Below are 26,131 nucleotides of genomic sequence, written 5' to 3'. Positions count from 1 at the left end.
AGTAATCAGTAATTAGTTACTGATTACTTTTTTCAAGTAACTTGACCAACACTGTTGAGCACTGAAGAAATGAAAATAACCTGAAAATACAACATGTGAGAAATGAAGCAGACCTGCCACACAACTTAGGATAGCAAGCGAAAGTAGTTTGGATGAATGTTATTGGGTTGAGCTCAGCTGCCTGTAATAATCTCCTGCTGGCTTCTCTTCTTTTGGCCTTTCTCCCAGTCAGCGCTAGCTAAACGTCAACCGTAGTATAAAGTAACATGTGAGGTTAGGAGCTATGAACATGCAGCTTTGTTATCATTAGACTGAGACTGTCAGGACATTCATTTACCCTGGTTATATTTGACTGAATTTCAGTGAATAAGGGGAAATTAGTGACAGAAGGAAAGGAGGTAGGTGTTTTAGTCCCTGCTCTCTGTTTCTATCTCTGGTCTTTTATGTCAAAGCAGGAAACACCTGTTGAATGTCAGACAGCCTCTCTCATCAACAGCCTGCTCTTTATTTATAGGATATTCTCTTTGTGTCTACCTCACATCAGTGTGTTTGCCTCTGGGATCATAAAGTCACAGCAAGCAAGCAAACAAATGCCACCTCCTTTGCCATGGAAACTTTTAAGTAGAAAACTCTCAGGTTGGGTCCCACAGGACAGACACAATTTCGTTTATGATACATTGTTATCATGACTTAAATACAGTCAAGTGAGACCTCACAGCTACAAGGCAAGCCCTATGAGGAACGTATTTTGCTGACTAATGAGGATAAGCTCAAAGCATCTGACACACAGGAAGTTTATATGGACACGTTTGAGCTCTTTTACAGCATAAAGAAAATTTGATATTCACCAGTAAAGTCAATTTCCTTATCTTTGACGGCAATTGTACCTTAAAACGTAATGCGGTACAAATATTGCTTTATTACTGCTTTATTCTTTTATTAAAGAAGTCCAGACGCGTTTCTTTGCAAGCTCATTTGACTACGATGACCTGGATGACTGAGAACCTTCACAGACACATTGCTTTATTACGTAATATCAGTAAGTTAAGGTGAAACTTCTGCGTCTGAAAACTGAAGGTGTCAAGGACTCTTCCATATTAGAAAGAGAACTATCTGCAGTATCTTTAATACTACTTTTTCCTCATCAATGACCAAAAAAAAGAAGAAAAATCATAGGCAAACTGGACTCTGTGACATTCTAAACATGTTACGTGAATGCACCGCAGCCACACAGTCAGTGCGCGTGCACGACTGTTTTAACCAATTGGGTGTGACGGGGCGGAGCGATTAAAGACATTTCTATTCTATTTTTTCTTTTTTTAGGACCGCTTCTAAGGAGAAGGCCCATGTGTCTTACAGAATATGTAACGGACCTTGAGGTTGCTGACCTCCGCGTAACATATGTCTGCTCCAAAGCCACGGCACATAGCCACGAGGAGCAGTTTTTTAAAAGGGGAAAGAGCTGAAGGGAACCTGCGGTGTGAGCGTGGGCTACGATGGAAAAAGTCAGCAAAGATGCCAAGACGAACCCGGCTGCCACCGCGAACTTTTTGTCCAAGATATTTTTCTGGTAAGTTAATAAAACGTCCTGCGGGCTGACGTTGAAACTTGAAAACACGTATAAAGGATGTGGAGAAATGTATATGTTTTCTAAATGTTGTTTTTAAAGTAAGTGGAGCCATAAAACAGCTTAAACCGAAAGTTGCTGAAAACCAGAAGTCGGGTGCTTGGCTAAAACGCGGTTGACTGGTTTTCGTTACAGAATTTAAACTTTAGGCAAGTCTTTAATGTCAGAAGCATATCCTGTATATTTATTCAAAGCTTTATCGTTGAGTTATTTTGAATACAGCCGCTTCAAATGGCAATTGTTTACTCGGGTTTGTATCAAACACAGAGGATGTTTGTTTGTGTGGACGATCAAGCTGTTTTTTGCTTTTTTGTACACGACGGTTTCCTTTACCACTCACGTCAAGCTCACGGAGTTTGATTTCTCAATTCCCAGCAAGTTATAACCTCGCGAACAGAAGCAGGACCTCCTGAGTAGAACGTAGCCGTTGTTAATACACCTGTGCTCTTTAATTTTTACAGGTAATTGGACGTGTTTACCTTGCACTAGCCCAGTGGCAACGCGCTGTTACCTCTCTTCCAAAGAATCTCCCTTGAGTTCTTACACCAGGGGCGAGTCTAAGTTAAAACCTTTAGGGGGGCTCAGTTTCCAAGGATAATGCCATGCATATAATAAATTGGCTTTAATATTTATGTAAAATGGTGCAACCATTCAGTCCTTTTCACCTTTGGAAACCTAAATTCAATCTGATAAATATTAAAATGTTGCCTTCAAACTCAATCTATTTAGACATTTAAATATAGTACTGTCACAGTGGTAGTGACTGAGGCAAAGGCTCAGTCATGCTGACCACAATTTTCCAAAGTTAAAGAACAGTTTGTAGAAAAGCAGATAAGAGGAGAAGCATGCACAGCTTTTTTAAGCTAAGTCTCTTAACCATATAAAGTCAGTCCACTGTGCTTTAGACAATTTCTTTTATTTGTTTTTAATGGGTGCTATGATGACATTTAGGGACGCTTGAGCATCCCTTAAAAGGGTCTAAGCTTGTCAGAGTTGTGGTAATCTTTTTTTAAAAAGGAAAAAAAAGTCCAACACAATCTACAGACTGACTGTGTAAATCATTGGTAAACACCTCCTATAGCCATTGGTAAACAGTGGTCCCAATTTTGGGCCCGATAGTTCTGCAGCATCATGTGAGTGTCTGCTTTTTGGCATCCGCAAAAATGCGTGCAATTGTTCCAGTTTGGGCCTGGCACGGCTTCAGTGAAAAACACTGTGTGTGCAAAGAGACATTTCTGCGTGCAAAATAAACTACAAAGGAGTCAAGAGAGAAAAGGAAATCCATTAAAATGTGACTACAAAACACACAAAGAAATGAAATGGACACGAAGTGAGGTAAACAAGCAACAAAGACCTGCATTTTGGATCCTTGCTTTTATGTAAGTGCTGTTGGTTTTTTTTTTTTTTTATTTGTTTGAACCTGTATATCTATTAATCCATCTGTGCCTCCAGCACATCATATTATGAAGTCCTGCTTTACCACACATTTCTCACGTCATTTTAAGTTTTTTTTTTCATTGCTGCAAGGATATTACATGTTTTTTTGCACGGCTCTAACACCATGTAGAGTTGATGATCAGCTAAATTAAACCATAAACTGCGGTCTCTCCTCTTTCTTTCGACATCTGCTTCCACTTCCCTCTGACTCTTGGATTTATTTTTCCCTCAGGTGGCTGAATCCTTTGTTCCGGGCGGGGTACAAACGTAGGCTGGAGGAAGATGATATGTACCAAGTGCTTGCAGAGGACCGGTCGGAGAAACTGGGACAGGACCTGCAGAGGTAGAGAAGCTTTACATCTATGTACTAAGACACTATCACATCTGGTGGCTTTGTTAGCTCATTCACATGTGTCTGACTATGTTGGTGTTGAGTTTGAAGGCTTCTTTCTAACATGGATGAACTGAGGGGCTACACCAAGGTCCGGTATAAGGGATTGAAGCACCAGCCTTTCCAATTAATAGGTGACCTACTCTACCACCTGAGATACAGCCACCCCAGTATACCTAGGAGTTGGGTCATTTACCCATTTCTAAATGTTAAGTGATACCACTCACTACCCTCTCCTTCAAGGTACTTGTTATGGGAAATACTTATAACTGACAAATCACTTTTCGGGCTGTTTTTTTGTTTTTGTTTTTAACTATATAAATAATATTTTCTCTCTGTACTGTTTGAGAAGCTGTGGCTCAGGGGGTAAAGTAGGTTATCTGCTATTTTGAAGGTTGATGGTTCAATCCCCTCTGCCATTTTGAAGTATCCCTGGACAAGATTTGAACCCCAAGTTGTCCCCTCACATCAGAGTGTTGAGTTTACATATGAAAGTTAGACAAAGTGCTCTACGCATAGAATAAAAGCGCTGTTTGAAAGAATGAGGGTTGCAGTAGGAAAATAGTCGAGTGATCAGCAAGAGTAGAAATGGACTTTATACATGCTTGTCACCTGTACTGTCTCCAATAGAGAATCTTGTAAGATATAACATTAAATGACAATTTTTATAACATTTTTTAAAAAATAGTGGTGGCATGAGGAAATATAGGGCAGCTGTTTTGGATCACACTTTACGGTGAGATGGTCCATTCAGTTCTATGTTGCTCTGTGTTTAAGTCACCACATGACAGAAGTTTGGAGGAAATTACACTACACTAAATGTGTTTAACTATGATTTCACTTCAGCTCACCGGTGACTCTGTTTGATCTGAAGTACCACCAGTACAATCAAATTATATGAATAAAACATTTTTTGTATTTTATTATATTTATCCTGGACTTGTATTCATTTATTTTTTCATTATAATTCAGTCAATTTTGGTTTTATTAGTTGTGTTACCCCCCCCCCCCACTCCAACCCTTGTCTGCAAAGCCTAGGGGTCATGAGGTGTGTAACATGCTGAGGGTGATGACACAAGTTATATATAAGCTGAGACTATAAGCTACAGACAATAAATTGTGTGTCAAAGATTTAGATGTTGGATTGGTGTTTGCTATGGGTGAGGTTGGACCAGCCTTAATCAGTGTCTGAAACATCAGCCTTGTTGGAATCAAAGTTGAAATAGTTGTTTCTTGTATTTGCTTTGTGATACTTAGAATTAATGTCTAATAGAAAAGTTATTTAACCCTTATGTAATACTGTAGTACTGATTGTCCACAAAGATGAAGCAGGCACAAAACTGCTAGACACACTCTTTATTATCAAGTAGGTGTGTACATGATAGTGGGGAAAACGCGGCTCTGGAGCTGCACAGAGTATAAAGGAGGTGAGATTTTGTTTATTCAGCATCACTGCTGGTGTTGATTCTGTTCATGCTGTGGGGTTCCTTTTGCAAAAGTTTGTTCAGTAAATCTCAAGACAGTTTGACAGTCTCAGTGTTCAGTTTATTTTTCCACCACATGTTAGTCCAAGTGTACACGGCACAATGGTTAGCACTGTTGTCTCACAGCAAGAGTGTCCTGGGTTTGAATCCACAGGCCAGTTGCACCCTTTCTGTATAGTTTGCAGGTTCTCCCCTGTGGCTTCCTCTCACAGTTGTTACTGGTTACTGTGTTTGTGAATGTGAGCGTGAACAGTCGTGTCTCTAAGCCCTGCAACAGACTGTCAACCTGTTCACTCTGACTTTTAGCCATAGTGCCGAATTTGATGGATGGATGTAAAACCAAACTCTTTTTTTTTTCCCCCCCCTCGTGGCATTTTCACAAGCACTATCACTTTAAGCCATCTATATACTATTTAGTTGTGACTTTGTGTTGCTGCCATGTTTTAACAAAACAAGATTTAATGTGTTTAGGTTACTTCTGTATATGCTGAAAGCCAACAATCCAGAAAGAAATTTCCATGTAAAGCAGTTTTGTATATTTTCTGCTTCATCTTTGTGGTTTTTATTTTGTGACCTCTGGGAAATCGTAAATAATGGTGATTCAGAATTCAACCCTGTCAAGTGAAATATTTCCTCCATGATCAGGAGCCCTTGTGATGTTTAACAGTCAAGGACTAAAAGTACAGTAGATGAGTAATACTATAAATTAGACCTTTCTTATTTATCTGATGAAGCTAGAAAAGCTGTGCCTTGTGATTATCAGTCAGTAAAACTGAGCTTCACCAACTATAAATTCCAAGTGAACTGATTGTAGAAAGGCTGTGATGGTGTCTTTCAAGTGAAATTTCTTGTAATGTAGAATCTGTATTTCTTGTACTGTCCTCTGAGCAGGTTGTTCAGTAATATTATTGCAGTTTGCTATCTGCTGTCTAATTTCAAGTGGAACTTGAAACGATCAATATCTGAGTAGGAAATCCTGCGTTTAGGACATCAAAGACTCTTAGTCCAGAGTCAAGATTTGCTGCTTTCTGTCTGCAGTATTGAAATGTGCAGAGACAAAATAAAGACTATAAACTTCCCTGAGAAAGGGAAGGAGAGCTGTGAGTTTTTATTCAGGGATGTAGATATAATTTGTATAATTTCAACAGTTTTCTTTATTTTTGCTGATCTATGGATGAACAGTCTGGTTTCATCCGGCTCGATATAAGTGCTGTTGGATCACAACAGACTTGGCGAATGGACAAAAGACTGAACTTTCCAACTAACAATCAAAAGCCTTGTGGTGCACTCTAACATCCACCTTTATGACTGCAACGGCATGGCTCGCTGATGTATTAAGTGCTTAAAGACTTCTGTAATCAAATGTTTTAATAAATGGAGCCTATAAAAGCTGAAATTGTGTCTTGTTTAAGGGTGTCATTGTTGTTAAGTTGGAACCGCATATTCCCATAAGATGTAGTAAGGAATGCTGCAAAGCAACCATAAAAAGCCTTAAGAGGAATGTTAAACACCTATAGGTTTGTTCTTGTAAAGACTTTGGAATTTAAATGATCCAAACAATTGTTGGACCTTTGGCTTTGGTGTAAACATTAGATGTTGTTCAGGTCCATTTTCCTTGTTTTACCCTTTTTGCACCTGTTCAGTGTTTAAGGTGAATTAACCTCTTGATTGGATTTTATGATGACATGATACTGGTCATTCACACTTCTGGCTCTGCTGGCAACCAACACGTAGTAGCTGTGTCCAAACCTCGTTTTGACTGGATAAAAAGTGCCAGAGTAAAACTGTTTTCACGTAAATATTATTTGTGCTAGTCACACCAAAACAATATGAAAGTTTGGAGGTTAAAGAAAAACTAATGTCTGAGACTGATGTTTGAATTTTAACAGGAGGCGATGTAAGGTAAAGCCTATAAAACATCCACAGCAAACTCGTAGAAATGGCTTAATTCTTAACCTGTTTTGTATCTTACCACAGCAGTACAGTCAAGTGACAGGGAGACCTCATTATGTCATCTTTAATTGCTGCTTTGAATTCCAGGATTTATAAGACAAAAGTGGAAAACAACATGAATATGATCTTTCCATGACAGAATCTGGGATCTTGAGGTCCAGAGGGCTACCAAAGAGCTGCGGACCCCTCGACTCACCGGTGTCATTGTTAAGTGTTACTGGAAAGCATATGCAGTCCTGGGGATCTTTACACTAATTGAGGTCAGTGGTGTGTTCATTACAATTAAAAATGAAAAGAACTAAACTTAAAGCAGTGGAGATGTTGATCAGAATTGTTAATCAATGCTGTATTTACTGTGTATTGACAGTCACTGTTCTTCATCTGTTCTTCATTTCAGGAGACCATTAAAGTCGTCCAGCCAATCTTATTGGGGAAGATTATTGAATACTTTGAGAGTTATGACCCAAATAACACAAGAGCTTTTCATGAGACCTTGGGCTATGCAGCTGGATTGTCTCTCTGCACCATTGGCCTGGCATTGATGCATCACCTCTACTTTTACTATGTGCAGAGGGTAGGCATGAAGATCAGAGTGGCCATGTGTCACATGATTTATAAGAAGGTGAGCAGGAGTCCATGACCTTGATAAAGGAAAAACCCTTTCTTTTCTAGTTGTTACTGAACTCTATTTAGATTGCATGCGAGGACTGTTAAAGGCCGTACCTGCATTCTTGTGCTTGTATCACCTTGCCAAGTTCTGTCATGTAATACTTTAAGAACTCTGTGGATAGATGTGTGTTTGAGGTGGAGGAATGTTGCTTCACGGATGATCTCTGTTTAAGGCTCTGCATCTGAGCAGTTCAGCCATGGGGAAGACCACCACAGGCCAGATCGTCAACCTGCTCTCCAATGATGTCAACAAGTTTGATGAAGTATGTGAAATTTACATTTTTTAGCAAATAAAAAGCAAAGACTTGAGACTAGTTGCTAAGTAATAATATTTGCTTTAACCCTTGGATGCAACAATATTTTAACTATAGCTAAACCTCATTTCCAGTGGCACCTTCTAGCACTTAAGCTTCATTTAACTACAGAGACATGTAAGCAGAATGCAACTTTACTGCTATGCAACTACTAATTTTAAAGATGCAGTTGTGTTGAATTTATTTAGGATTTTCTTTAATCCACTCAGGGTTAAATGCATGCATAAAGACTCAAACATACACACCCACTAATTCATCTTTTTTATGTGTGTCACATCAGACTGTTCTGACTCTACTCACTCAGACAAACTCTGGCAAATCTTTCCTAGCGTGAGGTTCAGGCTTAATTACACTCTTGGTACCAAATCCAGTTTCCCTCATTGGAATGTTGAGTTTCCTTTTAATCAGTGTGGGCAGAGACTGCTGTGAAAATGCCAGCTTCTTGGGGGTATTTTGTTCCTTGGCAGCTGGATGTTAATTACACCATGTCATGCTTTCACTGATCTTCATAAAGTCTTTTGAAAGTAGCCATTCCTAAATGGCGGAATTCCCATGCTTCCTTAAAAGATGTATTGCTGTTAAAGTAATGCAACTTATTCCAGATATTTTGCTCTGAATAGGTGACGATCTTTCTGCACTTCCTGTGGGTGGGACCGCTCCAGGCAGCTGCAGTCGTTGGGCTGCTGTGGAACGAGATCGGTCCTTCATGCTTGGGAGGCATAGGGGTCCTCTTGATTCTGATGCCTGTCCAAAGCATGTTCGGAAGACTTTTCTCCAAGTTCAGGTAAACCCACAAATGCTCATTCAGTCTTAGATCGCTGAAACTGAGCTGAACTCTGATTTAGCATAACAGAAATGTGTATCTTTGTGGAACTGTAGCAAGGAACTATTGTTTTAGTCTAAAACTCCTATGATTGGTCTGATTTTATTTCAGTATTTTTGGCTAAATTCCCCCCAAAAGAAAAAGGTCTTTTACAGACTTGGTGATGAAAAACATTTTAAGGAATAATTCTGATGGAACTGATGAACATTGATGTTGCATATTAGATGTTTGGATAGGTTTGTTCAATCGTGAGTTTTCTATTTTGTTTACAGAAGTAAGACTGCTGCTCTGACGGACAGCAGAATCCGCACAATGAATGAAGTGGTGTCTGGAATGAGGATCATTAAGATGTACGCTTGGGAGAAGCCCTTCGCTGCTCTGGTCTCTGAGGTCAGAAGGTAAAAAGATGATGATGATGATGATGATGATGATTATTATTATTAATTCTGAGTATCAAGAAATGCAAACTTAACTTTGCTCTTTTTTCCAGAACATTATGCAATTAATTTTAAAATGTGCAGATCTGGTTCTGGAGCACATCCTGACCTTCATCAACTGTGATAGTTGATGAAGGGTGTTACTCAAAGCTCTGACTTTGAAAATGAACCAAGAAGAAAATGCTTATCTTACCAAACCACTGGCTTAATTAGACACATGTGTCTGGGGCGGGAGTAAGAATGTAAATAAAGGAAAAAGAGGCAGTTTTCTGAGAGAACGTTGTAGTGTAGGGTAACAGGGGAGAAACCAGTCCAGCTTTTTCCAGTTTGGATACAATACTGATAGCTGGTACTGGTGCTGATTATTGCTGCTTTATTGCTAATCTGCATTCCTCAGTAAGAGAAGGAGCGTGAACATCATTCTTTTACTCTGGATGGCATTACCTTGGCCTCCACTAACACTGTGAGGAACCTTGGAGTCACTTTTGACCAGGATATGTCCTTCAACTCGCATATTAAACAAATATGTAGGACTACTTTCTTTCATTTGTGCAACATTTAAAAAATGTTGCACAAATCTCTTATTTTCTTTTCTAAATGTACCTGTATATTGTTCACATGTTGAAACAAATTACCAATCAATCAATCAATCAATCAAACATCTCTAAAATTAGAAGCATCCTGTCTTAGAGTGACGCTGAAAAACTAGTTCATTACTTCTAGGCTGGACAACAGTTTGGAGTCTGGGTGTTTACTATCTATGACAACACTGCATATAGATGCATTTTTCTGTTTTATCGCTAACATTTGAATGTTAGAAAGTAATTTATGTTTTTTTTTTTTGTGAAGGGCTAAGGAATAAGTAACATTGGTCACATTTCATTGTTGGTGTTCTGTGTCTAGAAAGGAGATCTCCAAGATCATGAAGAGCTCCTACCTGCGAGGTCTCAACATGGCTTCATTTTTCTGCGCCAGCAAGCTCATTCTCTCTGTCACATTCGCCATCTATGTCCTCCTGGGAAATACCATCTCAGCCAGCCGTGTATTCGTGACGGTGTCTCTCTACAGTGCGGTGCGACTTACGGTGACGCTCTTCTTCCCTAGTGCTATTGAAAAGCTGTTTGAGAGCCGTGTCAGCGTCCGCAGGATTCAGGTACACTGCATTGGTGCTATTTTCCGACTTCACTGAAAGACTTCACTAAAAATCAGTCGAGTCAGCAGACCTTGTAACAGTAAGGTCTGTTGACTTGTTGGAGACGTGCCCAGTACAGTTTCAGTGCAGGTTTAGAATCAGAATACTTTATTGATCCCTAGGGGAAATTATTTTTTGTTACAGTGCTCCATTATAAACAAACATTAACAAAGACAGACAATACACTAACTAAGAATAGCACAATATATACAGGCATATATATACATAAAAGTCACTTATTAATAAATAGCTGAAAAAGAACATGTGCAAGAAGGGTGTAGCTGTTGCAGTAAACAGTGTGTTAAGTGGATGAGGTGTACAGGGAGATGGCCACAGGCAGGAATGATTTCCTGTGTCATTCAGTGGTGCTTTTTGGTAATCTCAGTCTCTCACTGAACGTGCTTGTGTGTTTAAAGTCATTGTCTCTCGCCATGCAGCTTTTGAACAGTTAAAGCCAGCAGAATGTAGCAGTGCTTCTGAAAGTCTGGTTCTGCTTTCAATGAACAGACTCATAAAAGCAGATAAAGGCTTTAGTATTTGCTCATTACATTACTCCCTTCATGTTCAGTCCGGGGCTGCTGTTCTCACACAGCATCATCTCAATGGTTCATCTGTGTAAAACAAAGTTCTTCCTCATTTGAAATTTTCTGCCCCTAAACTTGAGTTCAGATTTAAATGGAATTTTCATTGGCATCACTGTCAGTTGTATAATATTACAAATAATTTACCAGATCACTGTAGTAAAAGGCTGCTCTTTAAACATGTGGCACCTTGGTGCTGTTGTGTAACACTGCATTGGGAAATGATCATGGGAGCGATTTGACTGTCATGGCTGTGTTAGAACTCGGCACTATTGCACTTCTCTCTTTCTGTGGTAAAGGAGTTCTTGACACTGGATGAGATCAGGAAAAACACAGTTGCTCTGCCACAGGATGAGAAGGATGCTGCTGTGGAGATTCAGGATCTGACTTGCTACTGGGACAAGGTTGGATACATGTCACTTGCTGCTCTAACCAATCAGAAGACCTCAATTTAACTGAGTGCACACTTGCCCTTTGGCTACACTTTGTTTTGTTCATAGTAACTTTAAACAGCAGACTTTTAAAATGTTTTTTCTGATGTAAGATTTTTATTCTCTTTGCAGAGTTTGGATGCTCCATCTCTGCAGAGCATCTCACTCACACTCAGCTTGAATCAGCTGTTGGCTGTAATTGGACCGGTGGGAGCTGGAAAGGTAAGACATCTACTCGTGTTGCTGTGTAATCTATTTTCTTTGTCATACTCATGCCATACGTGCTGTTATATAAAGCACTTTGAGTACTCAAAGTAGAAAAACGCTATTTAAAAACCAGTCCGTTTACCGCATCTGTGCTTCTACCTTCTACCATCACTATCAGTCATCCCTGCTGAGCTCCATCCTGGGCGAACTTCCAGCTGAAAAAGGGGTGCTGAGAGTCAAAGGACAGTTGACCTACGCAGCCCAGCAGCCGTGGGTCTTCCCTGGAACAATTCGCAGCAACATCCTTTTTGGAAAAGAGCTGAACCCCCAGAAGTACGAGAGAGTCATCAGAGCCTGTGCTCTAAAGAGGGTGAGAGATTTGCATTTGCAGTTCACAAAGTACTCAATCATTGTTATGTGCATGATTGAGCCTTTAGAAACAGAGAAAAGGGTGATAAATAACTCCAAAGTTGCACTAGATCTTGTTTTGTTGTTTTGTTTTTTTCAGTGAAATCAGGTCCCGAAGCAACTACACTTTCCTCTGTTTGAGGAGTCTAATACTAATTCAATGTGAAAACACGTTTGATGACTTGCATCACCTGTGTCAGCGTGTGTCACGCCCTTTCTCTTGCACCGACTCTGTTCCTGTGTGGTGCTGCTAGTACGTTCCCTCTTCATTGTCAGGAGCAGAGATGGGCAGTAACGTGTTACTGTAATCAGATGACCTTTTTCAAGTAACAAGTAATGTAACGGATTACTATTGCAAAAACGGTAATTAGATTACCGTTGTTTAAATGTTAAACAAATTTCTTCCAGTCAGAGAATGTTGCATATAATTAAATTTTTTGCTTGATGCATAAAGTTAAAAGATTAAAACTAATAAAACAAGTTTTAAAAAGAGACTTTTCCATTTTATTACATTTTGTATGATGGATTATGCAGAAAAAGTAGAATTGGGCTGAAAGATCTATCGCTTTATCACCTATTCAGGTTGAAAATCGTGTTTTTAAAAATTAACTAAGTACCTAAGTAATTAATTACTTTTGAAAATAAGTAATCGGTAAAGTAACGGGATTACCTTTTTGGGGAAGTAATCAGTAATTAGTTACTGAGTACTTTTTTCAAGTAACTTGACCAACACTGGTCAGGGGTATGAAAATACTTTGGTGTCATGTTTGTTGGAATAGGAGGATTTGTGTTTCAGGATTAGTGAAACTTCACCCAGTCTGTTGATCACGAAGGTCTCAATAAATGAGATGGGACCTGTGTTTGTTTGACTCTGTGATGCTGCAGAATAATGAGACAGGAAATGTTTTCTAAGCTTTATTAGACAGATGACTTCCTGTGCAGCAGCGTTTTTCTTAATGTTCCTTAAAAGAAACCAGCTGCTGTCACCTTTATGTGAGTCTTAACAGGCTGCTTTTTGGCTGTATAACAATATGGTTTCAGGGTTTACTGGGGTTGAAAAGCAAGATTTAGCTGCAGGTTGATCACATAAATTCACTCGATCTGCTGTGTTATAACAACTTCCTTGGCAGAGGTAATATTTTTGGTAGTGTTTACGGACAGAGTGACGCACATGCTAACACATAGTTCAAAGTTTTTAGTGAATACTGAGTGGGGTCATCTTTTTCATCTGCAGGCTATATCCTCACAGTTAAACTGGGCTTGATTGGAGTCAGTTTGGCAATAGCACTCTGATGGCAGAATGTTGTCGTCTCTCTGCAGTCAGTCAGAAAATTTGCCTACTGTTAAGTGAGCTGGGACTTCTTGTTCCTAGTAATCCTAGAGTATTTTCCTTCCATCCAGGATCTTCTCATTATCCAGATAAAATATTGATGTTTGGTGTCAGTGTATCACCAAACCCAAGGTCACCAATCTGCTGAGAAAGATGGCAACATTGATTTTTGGATGAGTGAGTGTGTAGACTGTAGACAGTCTAGAAACAAGCTGACTTGGTTCTGTTCATAAAGCTACTGAAAATAATGAGCCATAGATGGCAGCACTACTTTTTCTTACTATATGCTAATTGTAAGTGAATGGTACCGAGTGACTCGACTGCAGAGGTCTGAGTGCAGAGAGGATAGAGAGTCCAACTTTTCTCCTGTTGTATTCGTCTCGTTTGCTGTGTGGCATTTCTCATCTTTGTTTTTATGATCACTTATTGCTTACTTTTATGTAGTTTTACAACAAGATTTGCATGTCTGCACTTTTGCAAATGTCTGATATAACGGCTGCACTGCAGTGAGCCCTTGTTAATCTGCCAGCAGTAGAGGTTTCACATGCTGTGCTCAGTAGATGAGTTACTTGTGAGTCATGTTACTGTGCACAATAAACAAAGTAAAACAAAAAAAAATTCTGCTCTGACAAGAGCATCTTATCTAATCTGTGACTTGTAAAGGGCTAGAAATGATTTGCTAGTCTCATGAATAGCTTTGTCATCAAGATGCTCAGTCACTCAATGTTCTGACTTAGTCATTGTGAAAGGTTAGGTATTTTACATTAGCAGGTTACTGTTTAAACTGTTTTCTTCTCATTTATACACTTAAAAGGCTCAACACTTGTACATTTGTATAAAACAAACGGGGCTAGTGTCGCTGTGTCATTCATCTTTGCACAAAGGTTGGGTGGCATTTTTATCATGGAGTCAGCATATTATTGAATATCAAAAGGAATATTAATAATAATATTAAGGGGGTTTTTTTGTTTTTCAAATTGAAGTTGTGCCTTTGTGCTGGTAATTGTTGTACTCTGCAGCAACAACAAAGCCTGTTTATATGGGTGTAGCACACCAGTATGTGTTGGTGACTACTCGTCCAGTTAAAATATGACAATTTTCTCTTGATTTTCATAATAAGACAGGGCTGTCTTATTATGAAACTCCAGGCTTCAAGGGCCGGTGTCCTGCAGGTTTTAGATTTCACCCTGGGTCTACACACCTGAATCGAACAACTAGTTCATTACCAGGCCTCTGGAGAACTTCAAGACATGTTGAGGAGGTCATTTAGCCATTGAAATTCGCTGTGTTGGATCAAGTAAACATCTAAAACCTGCAGGACACCGGCCCTCGAGGCCTGGAGTTGGACACCCCTGCAATAATACATGCTCTTCTTCCCATGGTACTGTATGGTGCAGTAATAAGACTCTGCTGCCCATACATCCAGGATCTGGAGCTACTCCCAGATGGAGACCAGACACTGATTGGGGACAGAGGAGCTACACTCAGCGGAGGACAGAAAGCGCGTGTCAACCTGGCCAGGTAGTGTGACAGAGAACCAGACTGCTTTATTGTGTTCACCCAGATATTCATGACTGCTGTTAGTTTGCACATTAGTTTTTGTTTTGCTAGTAGCAGTAAATGATACACATGAAATGTCAGCATAGATTTCCCTTTAGGCAGAAAAACTTTAAAGGAACAGGAATGGACAGGTTTTAAAGGAAGGTGCAGCAGACTGTTTCCTGGCAACACCTAAGATGGTATTGACACAGTAAATGCATGCACGAATGGATCGCGTTCTTTTAGTCGTCTTGAATTAAAGCACTCCATGAGCCAGAAGTAATGATAATCAAAAAACAACAGAAGACCTTCTCACTCTTAGATGACGGTAAAAAGACCTCTCATTGTTGCTATGAAGCCTGATGCTGCAGCTACTGTAAAAAAGGGATTCATGCTTTTGGTTTCAGGGCTGTGTATCAGGATGCAGACATCTATATTCTGGATGACCCACTCAGTGCTGTGGATGCAGAGGTGGGGCGGCACCTCTTTGAACAGTGAGTGACTCAGTTAAAATCATTTCAGCATTTATGACTCAATCAGTCTGCAAAGAATGTGTGGTTGTTTTTGATGCACACATTTACAATAATGTGCAAAAGTCTTGCACAAGACTGGACAAGACTTGATATTTAGCTTCCATGGAGCCAGACTAAAGAGTAGTTCTGCAGGCTTTCTGGACGTTTTCTAAGTTTTCTTTGAGTGTTCTTTTGTGTCTACACATGATTATTTGGCAAAGAACAAAAAACTTCAGGCAACCCTTTCTTTAAGAAGTGGCTTTGAATGGCTATATTGTTTAATCAAAATTCTGCAAAACAGGTTTCTGTCCTTGCTATTCATCCTTCTTCTGTTAGCAGTCACATCACAGGTCAGGGGTGGGGTTAAGCCCCTTACTGGAAGAATACATCAAAGCTGGAAATCGTTCAGTGTCACCTCCCAGCAGGAGAAAGTTTCTATTGTTGTGCATGATGTAACACATCTGATGTAACACAACTGACAAAAGCTTTGCATGTGTTGGGCTAAGCCAGGAAGGGGTGCGGGACTACCAGTGTCTTGCAGACAATTGAACTTGACCCCAAACTTCCTGTTACACTCTTCCTCTTAGATAACATACAAACTTTTTAACTGTACTAAAGAAGAAGAAAATCCTTTGACAGTGTTTGACGTTTTTATGTGAAACTGAAAGAAACTGGAATGAGAGGAAATGTTTTTCTTGTATCAGATGCATCTGTGGCTTGCTGAAGAACAAGCTTCGCATCCTGGTCACCCATCAGCTTCAGTACCTGAAGGCAGCTGACCAGATTGTTGTCCTGAAAGAGGTTGGTGCAGATGAAATCATCCCTGTGTACCAAACTTGTATCTGAGCACTGTGTTTACCTTCAGCTATTACATTTCAGCGCAAAAGACATGCTGTGGAAGAGAGCCAGAGATTAATAACAAGTGTGATTCGGTGCAGAGAGGTCTATTAACACATAGTGAGTGAGAAAGGTGACTAAAGAGAAACACTTAATGCATCATGGGAATCCTTAAGCAACCTATGTCTATTGCAGCATAACTAAGGGAGGATTCAGCGTCACCTGATCCAGCCCTAACTATATGCTTTAGCAAAAAAGAAAGTTTTAAGCCTAATCTTAAAAGTAGAGATGGTGTCTGTCTCCTGAATCCAAACTGGAAGCTGGTTCCACAGAAGAGAGGCCTGAAAACTGAAGGCTTTCCCTCCCATTCTACTTTTAAATACTCTAGGAACAACAAGTAAGCCTGCAGTGTGAGAGCGAAGTGCTCTAATGGGGTGATACTACAAGGTCATTAAGCTAAGATGGGGCCTTGTATGTGAGGAGCAGGATTTTGAATTCAATTCTGGATAAAAGATTATTTCAGATTAATAAAAGGATTCATCTGAAATAATCACTATACTGCAAACACTGTGGATCAGCCTTGAATAGTCTTATAGAAGATTGCTCTGAACTTTTGTTTCTGAGTGTTCTCTGGCACCACCTTCAGGTCAGTTATCAGCTTTGCACACTAGATATTAGATCAGGGGTGTCAAACTAATTTTAGTTCAGGGGCCACATGGAGAAAAGTCTATTCTTAAGCGGGCCGGACTGGTAAAATCATTGTGTATACATAACTTAAAAACAACAACTTCAGATTGTTTTCTTTGTTTTAATACGATCAACATAAAAATAAAGCTAGAGCCTGTGGACAGTATGTTCAAAATAGTACAGGCACAACATAGCTATTAATCATAAAACATCTCAAGTTATTTGAAAATTCTGAGGACAAAGAACACACAAACACACAGTGCCTCAGTGATTCACAGAACTGATTCACAGATCACAGAACTACATCAGGGTGTCACTTCGCAGGCAGCAATGTAGATAAAAATAATGAAATCCTGTTCCCCAAACAAGTACAAGAACCACAGAATAGGTTGATTATATTTGATTTATATATTTAATTAGAAACAGTCTCACATCAACATAAAAATATATAAACATAAAGCTGGAGCCTGGGGACAGTGTGTCCAAAAGCACAACATGGCTATTAATTACAAAACACCTCAAGTTATTTGAAAATTCTGAGGAGAAAGAACACAGTGATTCACACAGATCACAGAACTACATCAGGGTGTCTCATGCAGCACTTTCAGTGGGGTTGCATAGTTTATTTGACTTCTGATACCTGGCATCTTTTAGCTTTCACCAGCTCATCAATATCAGGCTTCACATCCTGAGCGGCAGCTAACTTTAGGATGTGATTCAAGTGCCTGTGCGTGAGCCTTGAGCGCAGTTTTTTTTTTTTTTATTTATGCTCATTACAGAGAAAACTTGCTCACAAAGATACATGGTTCCGAACATGCACAACAGTTTTGCAGCGAGGGCTGTCAAGTTGGAGTAACCTGGCAAGAGATTCTGATAGAATGTGTTCAAGCCAGCTGCGGCAAATTTGCCCTTCAAATCCGAGTCACACTGCAAGTCTATTATTTCAAGTTGGATCCTGACGGGCAGATCAAAGGGATTCACGGTGAACGGCGAGCAAAAAACTTTGAAGTCTTTCTCCAGTTCACCAAAAATCTGAAATCGTTGCTCAAACTCTAGTAACAGTCCTGTTATTTTATCTTTAAACCGCTTCATATCTGCCACACTTTGGATCGTGCACACATTTTTCAGACAGGGGAAGTGAGCTGCATCACCACCAGCGAGCTGCGTCTCCCACAATAACAGCTTCAACTTGAAAGAACGTATGCTGTCATAATACTGCGTGACAACTTTGTTGCGTCCTTGCAGCTGTTTGTTCAAGTTATTCAGGTGCTCTGTAATATCCACCATAAATGCAAGGTCCTGCATCCATTCTGCGGAATGAAATTCTAACACTGGTTTGCCCTTTTCTTCCATAAACTGTTCAATTTCTTCTCGTAAATCAAAGAAACGCCTCAGCACAGCACCTCGGCTCAACCATCTTACCTCAGTGTGGTATGGCAGGCCATAGATGTGGTCTTTCTCTCTGAGAAGACTGTCAAACTGACGGTGATTGAGGCTTCTGGATCGGATGAAATTAACAGTTTGGATGACCACCTTCATGACGTTATCCATTTTCAGTGACTTGTAACACAAAGCCTCCTGGTGCAAAATACAGTGAAAAGTCCAAAAATCACGTCCTCCATTTGCAGATTGCACTTCATCTCTGAACTTTTTTACAATGCCTGCTTTCTTCCCGATCATTGAGGGCGCACCATCTGTAGCCAGGCTGACAGCGCGGGACCAGTCCACTCCGACCCTGTCCAGCGCGCCGACGGGTGCGGTGAAAATATCAGCTGCGGTCGTTGTATCTGTCATCGGTACCAACTCCACGAACTCCTCGGTGACGGTCAATGTGTCATCAACTCCGTGGATGAAAATTGCCAGTTGTGCAACATGTGTAATGTCCGTGCCTTCATCAATTGCAACTGAAAACACAATAAATGACTTTACTTTTTGCTTCAACTGGCTGTCCAAATCCGCTGAAAGATCAGAAATCCTGTCAGCAACTGTGTTTCTCGTCAGGCTGATATTTGCAAAGGCCTGGCGCTTTTCAGGGCACACAATCTCCGATGCCTTCATCATACATGTTTTTACAAATTCACCCTCACTAAATGGTTTTGAAGCTAGTGCAATTTCGTTAGCAATGAGGTAGCTAGCTTTCACTGCAGCATCACTGATGTCTCGGCTGTGAGTAAACACAGACTGCTGTTTCTTCAGACCCGCCAACAGTTCATTCACCTTCTCTCTTCTCCGCTGTCCTTGCAAGTTGTCGGCATGAAGACTCACATAGTGGCGACAGAGGTTATATTCTTTCAGCACTGCAACATGCTGGGAACACACCGAACATCCAGCTTTCCCATTCACTTCCGTGAATAAATAGGAGGATGACCATTTTTCTTGGAACACTCTGCACTCTGCATCCACTTTTCTCTTTTTTGACAGAGACATATTGGGGCAATGAGGGTGCCAAAGCAGATCAGGTTTAAATTTCGCGGGCAAAACAAAGTAGCTCACAATTGCTATTGCGCCATCCAATGGACACAATTGGAACAGCAGTTTCTTTATTGAAAAATTGCTGCTCATTTTTATACTTTACAAAATCATCTCACGGGCTGGATTAAACCCGTTTGTGGGCCTGATCCGGCCCGCGGGCCGTACGTTTGACACCCCTGTATTAGATCATAGACTGAAGGGGCTGCAGGGATTTATCTTTGTCTCTTCAGGAGATGTTTTCTGAAATTCAGCCACACTACTACCATTTGTAGAAAAGCACAAACAAGACTGAGTGCTGCCAAAGCAAGCTGACTGTCAACAGACTATTTGGGTGACTCGCAGGACTTTGGAAATGTACTGCGGTTAACATCTTCAAACACTACAAAGTGTGTGTTTCACATGAGGAGGTGGTGCTGCCATAGGTCTGTAAAACACAGCTGTACAATTTCCTAACACTATGTGTGTGTTTGTCAGGGTCACATGGTGGCAAAGGGAACTTACACGGCGCTTCAGCAGTCTGGATTGGACTTCACCTCCCTTCTCAAGAAGGAGGAGGAAGAGGAGCAACAGCAGCCTCATCATGACACCCCCACCAGAACTCGAACTCTGTCTCAAAATTCAGTACTGTCCCAGACTTCCTCTGTCCAGTCCATCAAAGATGAAGACCAGTTACCGGTTAGTGCATAATTATCAGTAAAAACAGCCTAGTTTTTAAAAAATCAGGGTTGTTTATAGGAAATGGGTCGTTTCTGCCCATCCCTAGTTTAATATCAAGCGTGCTTTTCTTTCTTTTCCCCCTCCCCCAATGGTCTTTAACATACAGAGCGTGCTGAACTGACACAACTTGAGCTTAGTTTGCTTTAGTCCGTTTTCATTTTGACAAGTTAAACACAGGGAACTTGACGGCCAGTGATCATGATACTTGTCTGTATGCTGATGACTTCCTCGCAGGGGGAGAAAGTTCAGACATTTGCAGAGGAGACTCGAGCTCAGGGAACCATTGGAATACGCATCTATGCCAAGTATCTGACAGCTGGGGCCAACATTGTGGTTCTGCTGGCTGTCGTGCTGCTTAACATCATGGCTCAGGTACACAAAGACTCACCTGCACTTGTAATTCGCCTTCCACATGTTAGCTCAGTGAGAATAAGTGTTGAATGCATTTCACATGTGTAATATAAAGCAGTAAAAATTATTTTTTTGGCTTTTATATCTTCTAGGTAGCATACATCATGCAAGACTGGTGGCTAGCTTACTGGTAAGTATCTTCAATCTGCCGTTTTCCTCATAGACTGCAGCTTTTACATGTCTGTTTATACTCATGTCTGACTGTTTAGGGCTGATGAGCAAGAAAAACTAATGGCCAGCAGTAACATGACTAACATCACAGCAAATGGACTAAATGTCACCAAAGAGCTGGACACGGATTTTTACCTGGGAATTTATGGAGGTAAAGGCGTTCTCTTATTTACACTGCGCTGCATTTTGTCTGATTTTACTCCACTGGTGTTTTATGGTGTGTTATTTTTCCAGGTTTGACTGCAGTCACCATAATCTTTGGCTTTGGCAGGAATTTGGTGCTGTTCAATGTGCTAGTGAGGTGTTCACAGTCTCTGCACAACCGCATGTTTAGCGCTATACTCCAAACACCCGTGCGCTTCTTTGACATCAATCCGATTGGTAAGCAAAACTTTGCAAATTTTTAGTGTTGTGCGTTCTAAAGCCAGAGTCGGTAAATTGTAGAATTTTGTAGTTCAAAAACTTCTAAATGGAATTCTGTAGTGCTCGTGTGGGCCAACCACTCACCGGAGGGGAGATGGTCAGGGGCAGTCTGAGAAATCTGGCTTTAGGAACTTGGAATGGCACCTCTCTGTTGGGGAAGGAGCCTGAGCTAATGCTTAAGGTTGAGAAATATGAGCTAGGTGTAGTCACGCTCACATGAACTCATAGCTTTTGCTCTGGTGTCTAGAGAGGGCTGGACATTGTACCAGTCCTGGGTTGCCCTCAGTGAGAGGTGACAGGCAGGTTGGGTATACAGGTATCCCCAATTTGGCAACTGTGCTTTGGGATGGATGAGTGGGGTTGTTTCCCTGTGCATTTGAGTCAAGAAACAGGTCCTGACTGTCATTTTATGCTTATGTGTAAAATCACATTTGACACATGAGCACAATACCCAACCCTCTTCAAGTCCCTGGGTAGGAGGCTTGATCTGCTTAAATGATGTCCTCAATCCTGCTGATACACCTTTTGTAGTGGAAGCAGAGTCTGGAGCTAACCCATCCATCACTGTGGCTGAGGCCACTGAAGTCAAAAAAACAAACAAACAAAAAAGCTGGCCAGGCCCCAGGGTTAGATGAGGTTCCTCTTCCTTACACATAGGGTCAGGAACTCAGTCATACCTTGGTGTGACCCAGATAACCCAGATAAAGGGGGTAAAGATGGATGGATGAATTTTGTGGTTACTTTTACTCCATTTGCCATCTTTGTGGGGGCACAGTATACAGGCAAGGAAAGTTAAACTAAACGTTAATCTTACTCTAGCTGGTTTCAAAGTGTGGTGATAATTGTCTCTTGTCTGACCTCAGGAAGAGTATTGAACAGATTTTCAAAGGACATTGGGCTGCTGGACTCCAACATGCCAGTGACGTTTGCAGATTTCGTTCAGGTGAGGGTAGATTTCTCAGCAAAGACACAGCAGCATTTTTCTTTTCTAAACCACTGACAAAGCTGCAATGAAGATCATAACAAGTGACAGTTTATGGTGGAGCTGTAGCCTCCACGCTCTTTTCGATAAACACAGCAGGTCCAGAGCAAAGGTAGGGAAGTATTTTCCTGAAGTAACAGCAGCACTCACTACTGTAATGATAATAAAACTTTCAAGCCAATAAAAGTCATTTAAAGTCCAATAAAAAAAACAGTAACAAGTCTTAATAGAATCAAATCAACAGTTCAAAAACCTAAGAAGAAAAGCGATCTTACCATGTGATCATCTGTTGCTGGGTAGTTTTCCAAAGTGAAAGCTAAATTCTATGAAGAAAATGCCATAACTAGGCAATTTAAACTTTGCTGCAGACTCACAGCAGCTGTCCCATCACTATGAAATCAATGTAGTACCTGAAATACTTCACTCAGGACCAGGCTTTATAACTCATTAGCCCTTAGCTCTTAACTTTGAAGCTAATCATTACACTGATTACACGCTGCTGGACAAAATATTACGAATTTCTTTGTTGTCACATGTTCCTTGAGCTTGCCTCAGTCACTCAGTGCTCAGTGATGCCACTGGTGAGTAAAGCGAAAGTGTAAGCGCTGTGACACTGCCCTTTGCTGAGGTTGGTAACATTTACCTGCTGATGTCCATCTGAGATAACGCTCCTATTTGTAACAGAGGGTCAAAGATCTCTTTGAAGAATAAAATGAGTAAAACTGACAGTGCTGTTACTAAAGTGAAAGGCTGAAGTACAATGCACAAGTTAATGAAAATACTTTTTCATTCTGTAAAACATTCAATTTTTTTTCTAAAGACACTCAAAAAGAAAAAGGCACAAGAACAAACCACTTTAATGTTGATGTGTTTTTCTGTTATCTGTTGTGAGCAGATCTTCCTCCAGATACTTGGGGTCATTGCTGTTGCAGCGTCAGTGATTCCCTGGATCCTTATCCCTGTTGTCCCCCTCCTTCTCATCTTTCTTTATTTGCGTCGCTACTTTCTGCGGACCTCCAGAAATGTTAAACGGCTCGAGTCCACCAGTGAGTGTCCTACAGTACAACAGTGTGTGAAGAAGGAGATACACGTGCTGCTACTGTTGTTTCTTTTTCATTTTAAAACCTGCATATTTAATATCTTTAAAGCTTGAAGCTCTTTAACCTATTGGTAACTTCTGACTCATCTGTGTCCTCAGCTCGGAGTCCAGTCTTCTCCCACTTGTCCTCATCTCTTCAGGGCCTTTGGACAATCCGAGCATTTGGAGAAGAGGAGCGCTTCCAGAAAGTCTTTGATGCCCATCAGGACCTGCACTCAGGTTCTCTTCAGGCTTGGCACATAGAAGCTCATATTATGATCAGAGAACTTAAAAATTGTATGTTTTTGAACTGTCAGTGATGGATTGTTTCCCTGTGCAGAGGCCTGGTTCCTGTTCCTGACCACCTCTCGCTGGTTTGCTGTCCGCCTTGATGGCATCTGCTCCATCTTTGTTACCATCACTACTTTTGGCTGTCTGCTGCTCAGAGACAGTGAGAGAACTAATTTTACTGTTGATTTAGTGTTGCTGTTCGCGATCGCTTACCAGCAGGGGGCAGCAGTGTGCCGGTTATCCACTATATTGCCAAAAGTATAGGCTTACCCATCCAAATTGATGAACGATCAAGCTTCTCCATCTGGCAAGCCGATGGTCCAGTCTGAGAACGGTATTTATCTGACTGTTTCCAGGGAAAGAAACTCTTAGTGCAGCATACCAAGACATTTTGGACAATTTCATTCAGGAAGGGGCCATCAAGGCGATGGCCCCTTCCTGTTCTAGCATGACTGTGTACAGTACACAAAGCAACGTCCATGAAGACATGTGTGAGTGAGTTTGGGATGAATTCGAGTGGAGATGACGAGCTAGGCCTTCTCATCCAACATAAGTGTCTGACCTCACAAATGCACTTCTGGAAGAATGATCAAAAATCCCAAAAACCCACAAAACACACTGCTAAACCTTGTGGAAGAGTTGAAGCTGCATAATTTTAAACCCTCTAAATTAAATGGATGGGATGTCACTCAAGTTCATATGCTTGCGAAGGCAGTTAAGTGAATACTTTTGGCAATACAGTGTATGTGAAGTCCAGCAGATGCTGAGTGATTGCTGCCGTTTAACTTTTAAAAGTGTTAGTAAAATGGTTGTTTTCCTGCTCCTGTCAGAGCTTGATGCGGGTGCTGTTGGTTTGGCTCTGAGCTACTCTGTCACACTAATGGGCATGTTCCAGTGGGGTGTCAGACAGAGTGCAGAGGTGGAGAACATGGTAAGATACTCACTGTCTCTTTTATTTCCAGAGCTTGTATCATTTCTTTCCATACTGAGCTTTTGCTATTCCCATATAAATCTCACTAATTTCCAGAAATAGTCCAAAGATTGTATTTAGTCTGTCATTTGAACATCAAAAGTCTTCTTTGCCCTTTTGTTTTATATTTATGGTTGTTGGGCTTGTTGACATGGAGGTGAATCTGAGACCACTTTCCTGATGTTGTATGATTTCTGCCTGGTGTGCTACGCATCTTAAACTTGTGTTGTCAGCAGACTTAAATGATCAAAAATTTTTAGGAGTTCAAGGAGGTCAGCATACCTACAGTCAGAAGTAAATTATTTATTTATTTGGGTGATGCAGTGGTTAGAACTGTTGTCTCACAGCAAGAAGAAGGTCCTGGGTTTAATTCCACCATCAGGCCGGGGTCTTTCTGTGAGGAGTTTGTATGTTCTCCCCATGTTTGTGTGGTTTCTCTCCGGGTACTCCAGTTTCCTCCGAAAGTCCACAGACATGAAGTTAGTGGTGAATCTAAAATGCCCGTAGGTGTGAATGTGAGTGCGAATGGTTATCTGTGTCTTTGTTGGCAACCAGTCCGGGGTGTACCCTGCCTCCCGACCTGTGGTAGCTGGGATAGGCTCCAGTCCCCCTGTGACTCTGAATTTGATAAGCAGAAGAGGACAAATGGACATTATTATTTTGCAAGAGTCCAAAGGGTTAAGCTTTGGGATTCTGCTCTTTCACATGAATAGCATGAATAGGCCACTAGTTGTACTGGTCGTCTCAAAGAGTTTCTCTGGCATCTGTCCATAATAAATAATACCTGCATTCTCCTTGATACCAAGTAGACACACGAAATGATTCTATAACATCCGTCTGATTCACGTGGCAGTTCTCCTTCATTGAGAAAAGCAGCTCATGGAGAAAAAGTAGCTTAGGAAAATAATCCTGCAGAAGCCCAGAAACAGTGGCAGACTGAAGCATCCTGAACACTGAGTTATGAGTTGCAGACTTGCTGATTGGATGTGGAGGATGTGGTGGGCACTATCTTAAATTTTTGGTGTAATTCTAGATATTAATCCATTCTTTCAGATTTACCTGATTGTTTATTTCTTAAATTGAACTTGTACGCAAATAGTTTTATTACATGTTGTGTTCTTGACTACACCACACAGACTGATCCTGATTTAATGTGCATTCCTGCGTTTCTGTCCTCAGATGACATCAGTGGAAAGAGTAGTAGAGTACACTAAACTGGAGAGTGAAGCACCCTGGGAAACCCAGAAACGTCCTCCTCCTGATTGGCCAAGTAAAGGCCTGGTGACCTTTGACCAGGTCAACTTCTCCTACAGTGCTGACGGACCTCAGGTGCTGCACAACCTGAAAGCCATGTTTAGACCCCAAGAGAAGGTCAGACATCAAGGTTTATTTGTTTTGTTTCTAAGAACCTGAAGCCATTTGTGTGATACGCTGTCAAACCAAAGCTTATGTTCTGTGTCCTGTGGGTCAGGTTGGTATTGTGGGTAGAACAGGAGCCGGGAAAAGCTCTCTGGTCTCGGCTCTGTTCCGCCTGGCAGAGCCCCAGGGGAAGATCTACATCGACGGTATTGTGACCTCTGAGATCGGCCTCCATGACCTGCGCCAGAAGATGTCCATCATTCCTCAGGTACAACATCATAGCTGACCTCTTAGCAGAACACAACACTAGCATCTGGCTACTCTTGTTGCCTTGTTTCGTAGCTCGTCTACTATGACTTTGTTACTTTGACATGAGAAATATTTGGCTAATAAGTGAC

General features: G+C 40.9%; 1 protein-coding gene across 1 annotated transcript in view; it reads left to right on the top strand.

Moving 5' to 3' along the window:
* Positions 1-1,324: 1,324 nt before the first annotated feature.
* abcc4 (ATP binding cassette subfamily C member 4 (PEL blood group)) overlaps positions 1,325-26,131 on the top strand; it is a 28,860-nt gene continuing 4,053 nt past the window's right edge. Inside the window, exons 1-26 of the mRNA XM_084920537.1 lie at positions 1,325-1,570; positions 3,297-3,407; positions 7,032-7,152; positions 7,290-7,514; positions 7,735-7,824; positions 8,496-8,659; positions 8,971-9,096; positions 10,039-10,288; positions 11,208-11,312; positions 11,472-11,561; positions 11,725-11,916; positions 14,711-14,805; positions 15,231-15,317; positions 16,040-16,136; positions 19,806-20,006; positions 20,283-20,420; positions 20,552-20,589; positions 20,669-20,781; positions 20,865-21,011; positions 21,917-21,996; positions 22,931-23,081; positions 23,234-23,353; positions 23,454-23,564; positions 24,235-24,335; positions 25,554-25,745; positions 25,846-26,001. Of these exons, the coding sequence (XP_084776663.1) occupies positions 1,497-1,570; positions 3,297-3,407; positions 7,032-7,152; positions 7,290-7,514; positions 7,735-7,824; positions 8,496-8,659; positions 8,971-9,096; positions 10,039-10,288; positions 11,208-11,312; positions 11,472-11,561; positions 11,725-11,916; positions 14,711-14,805; positions 15,231-15,317; positions 16,040-16,136; positions 19,806-20,006; positions 20,283-20,420; positions 20,552-20,589; positions 20,669-20,781; positions 20,865-21,011; positions 21,917-21,996; positions 22,931-23,081; positions 23,234-23,353; positions 23,454-23,564; positions 24,235-24,335; positions 25,554-25,745; positions 25,846-26,001 (3,375 nt within the window). The 5' untranslated portion in view covers positions 1,325-1,496. The remainder of the gene's footprint in view (positions 1,571-3,296; positions 3,408-7,031; positions 7,153-7,289; positions 7,515-7,734; positions 7,825-8,495; positions 8,660-8,970; positions 9,097-10,038; positions 10,289-11,207; positions 11,313-11,471; positions 11,562-11,724; positions 11,917-14,710; positions 14,806-15,230; positions 15,318-16,039; positions 16,137-19,805; positions 20,007-20,282; positions 20,421-20,551; positions 20,590-20,668; positions 20,782-20,864; positions 21,012-21,916; positions 21,997-22,930; positions 23,082-23,233; positions 23,354-23,453; positions 23,565-24,234; positions 24,336-25,553; positions 25,746-25,845; positions 26,002-26,131) is intronic.

Source organism: Perissodus microlepis, chromosome 23, assembly GCF_051167445.1.
Source record: "Perissodus microlepis isolate ML-2025 ecotype Zambia chromosome 23, ASM5116744v1, whole genome shotgun sequence".
NCBI classification, from domain to species: Eukaryota; Metazoa; Chordata; class Actinopteri; order Cichliformes; family Cichlidae; genus Perissodus; species Perissodus microlepis.
This window is presented reverse-complemented; position numbering and strand designations above follow the sequence as displayed.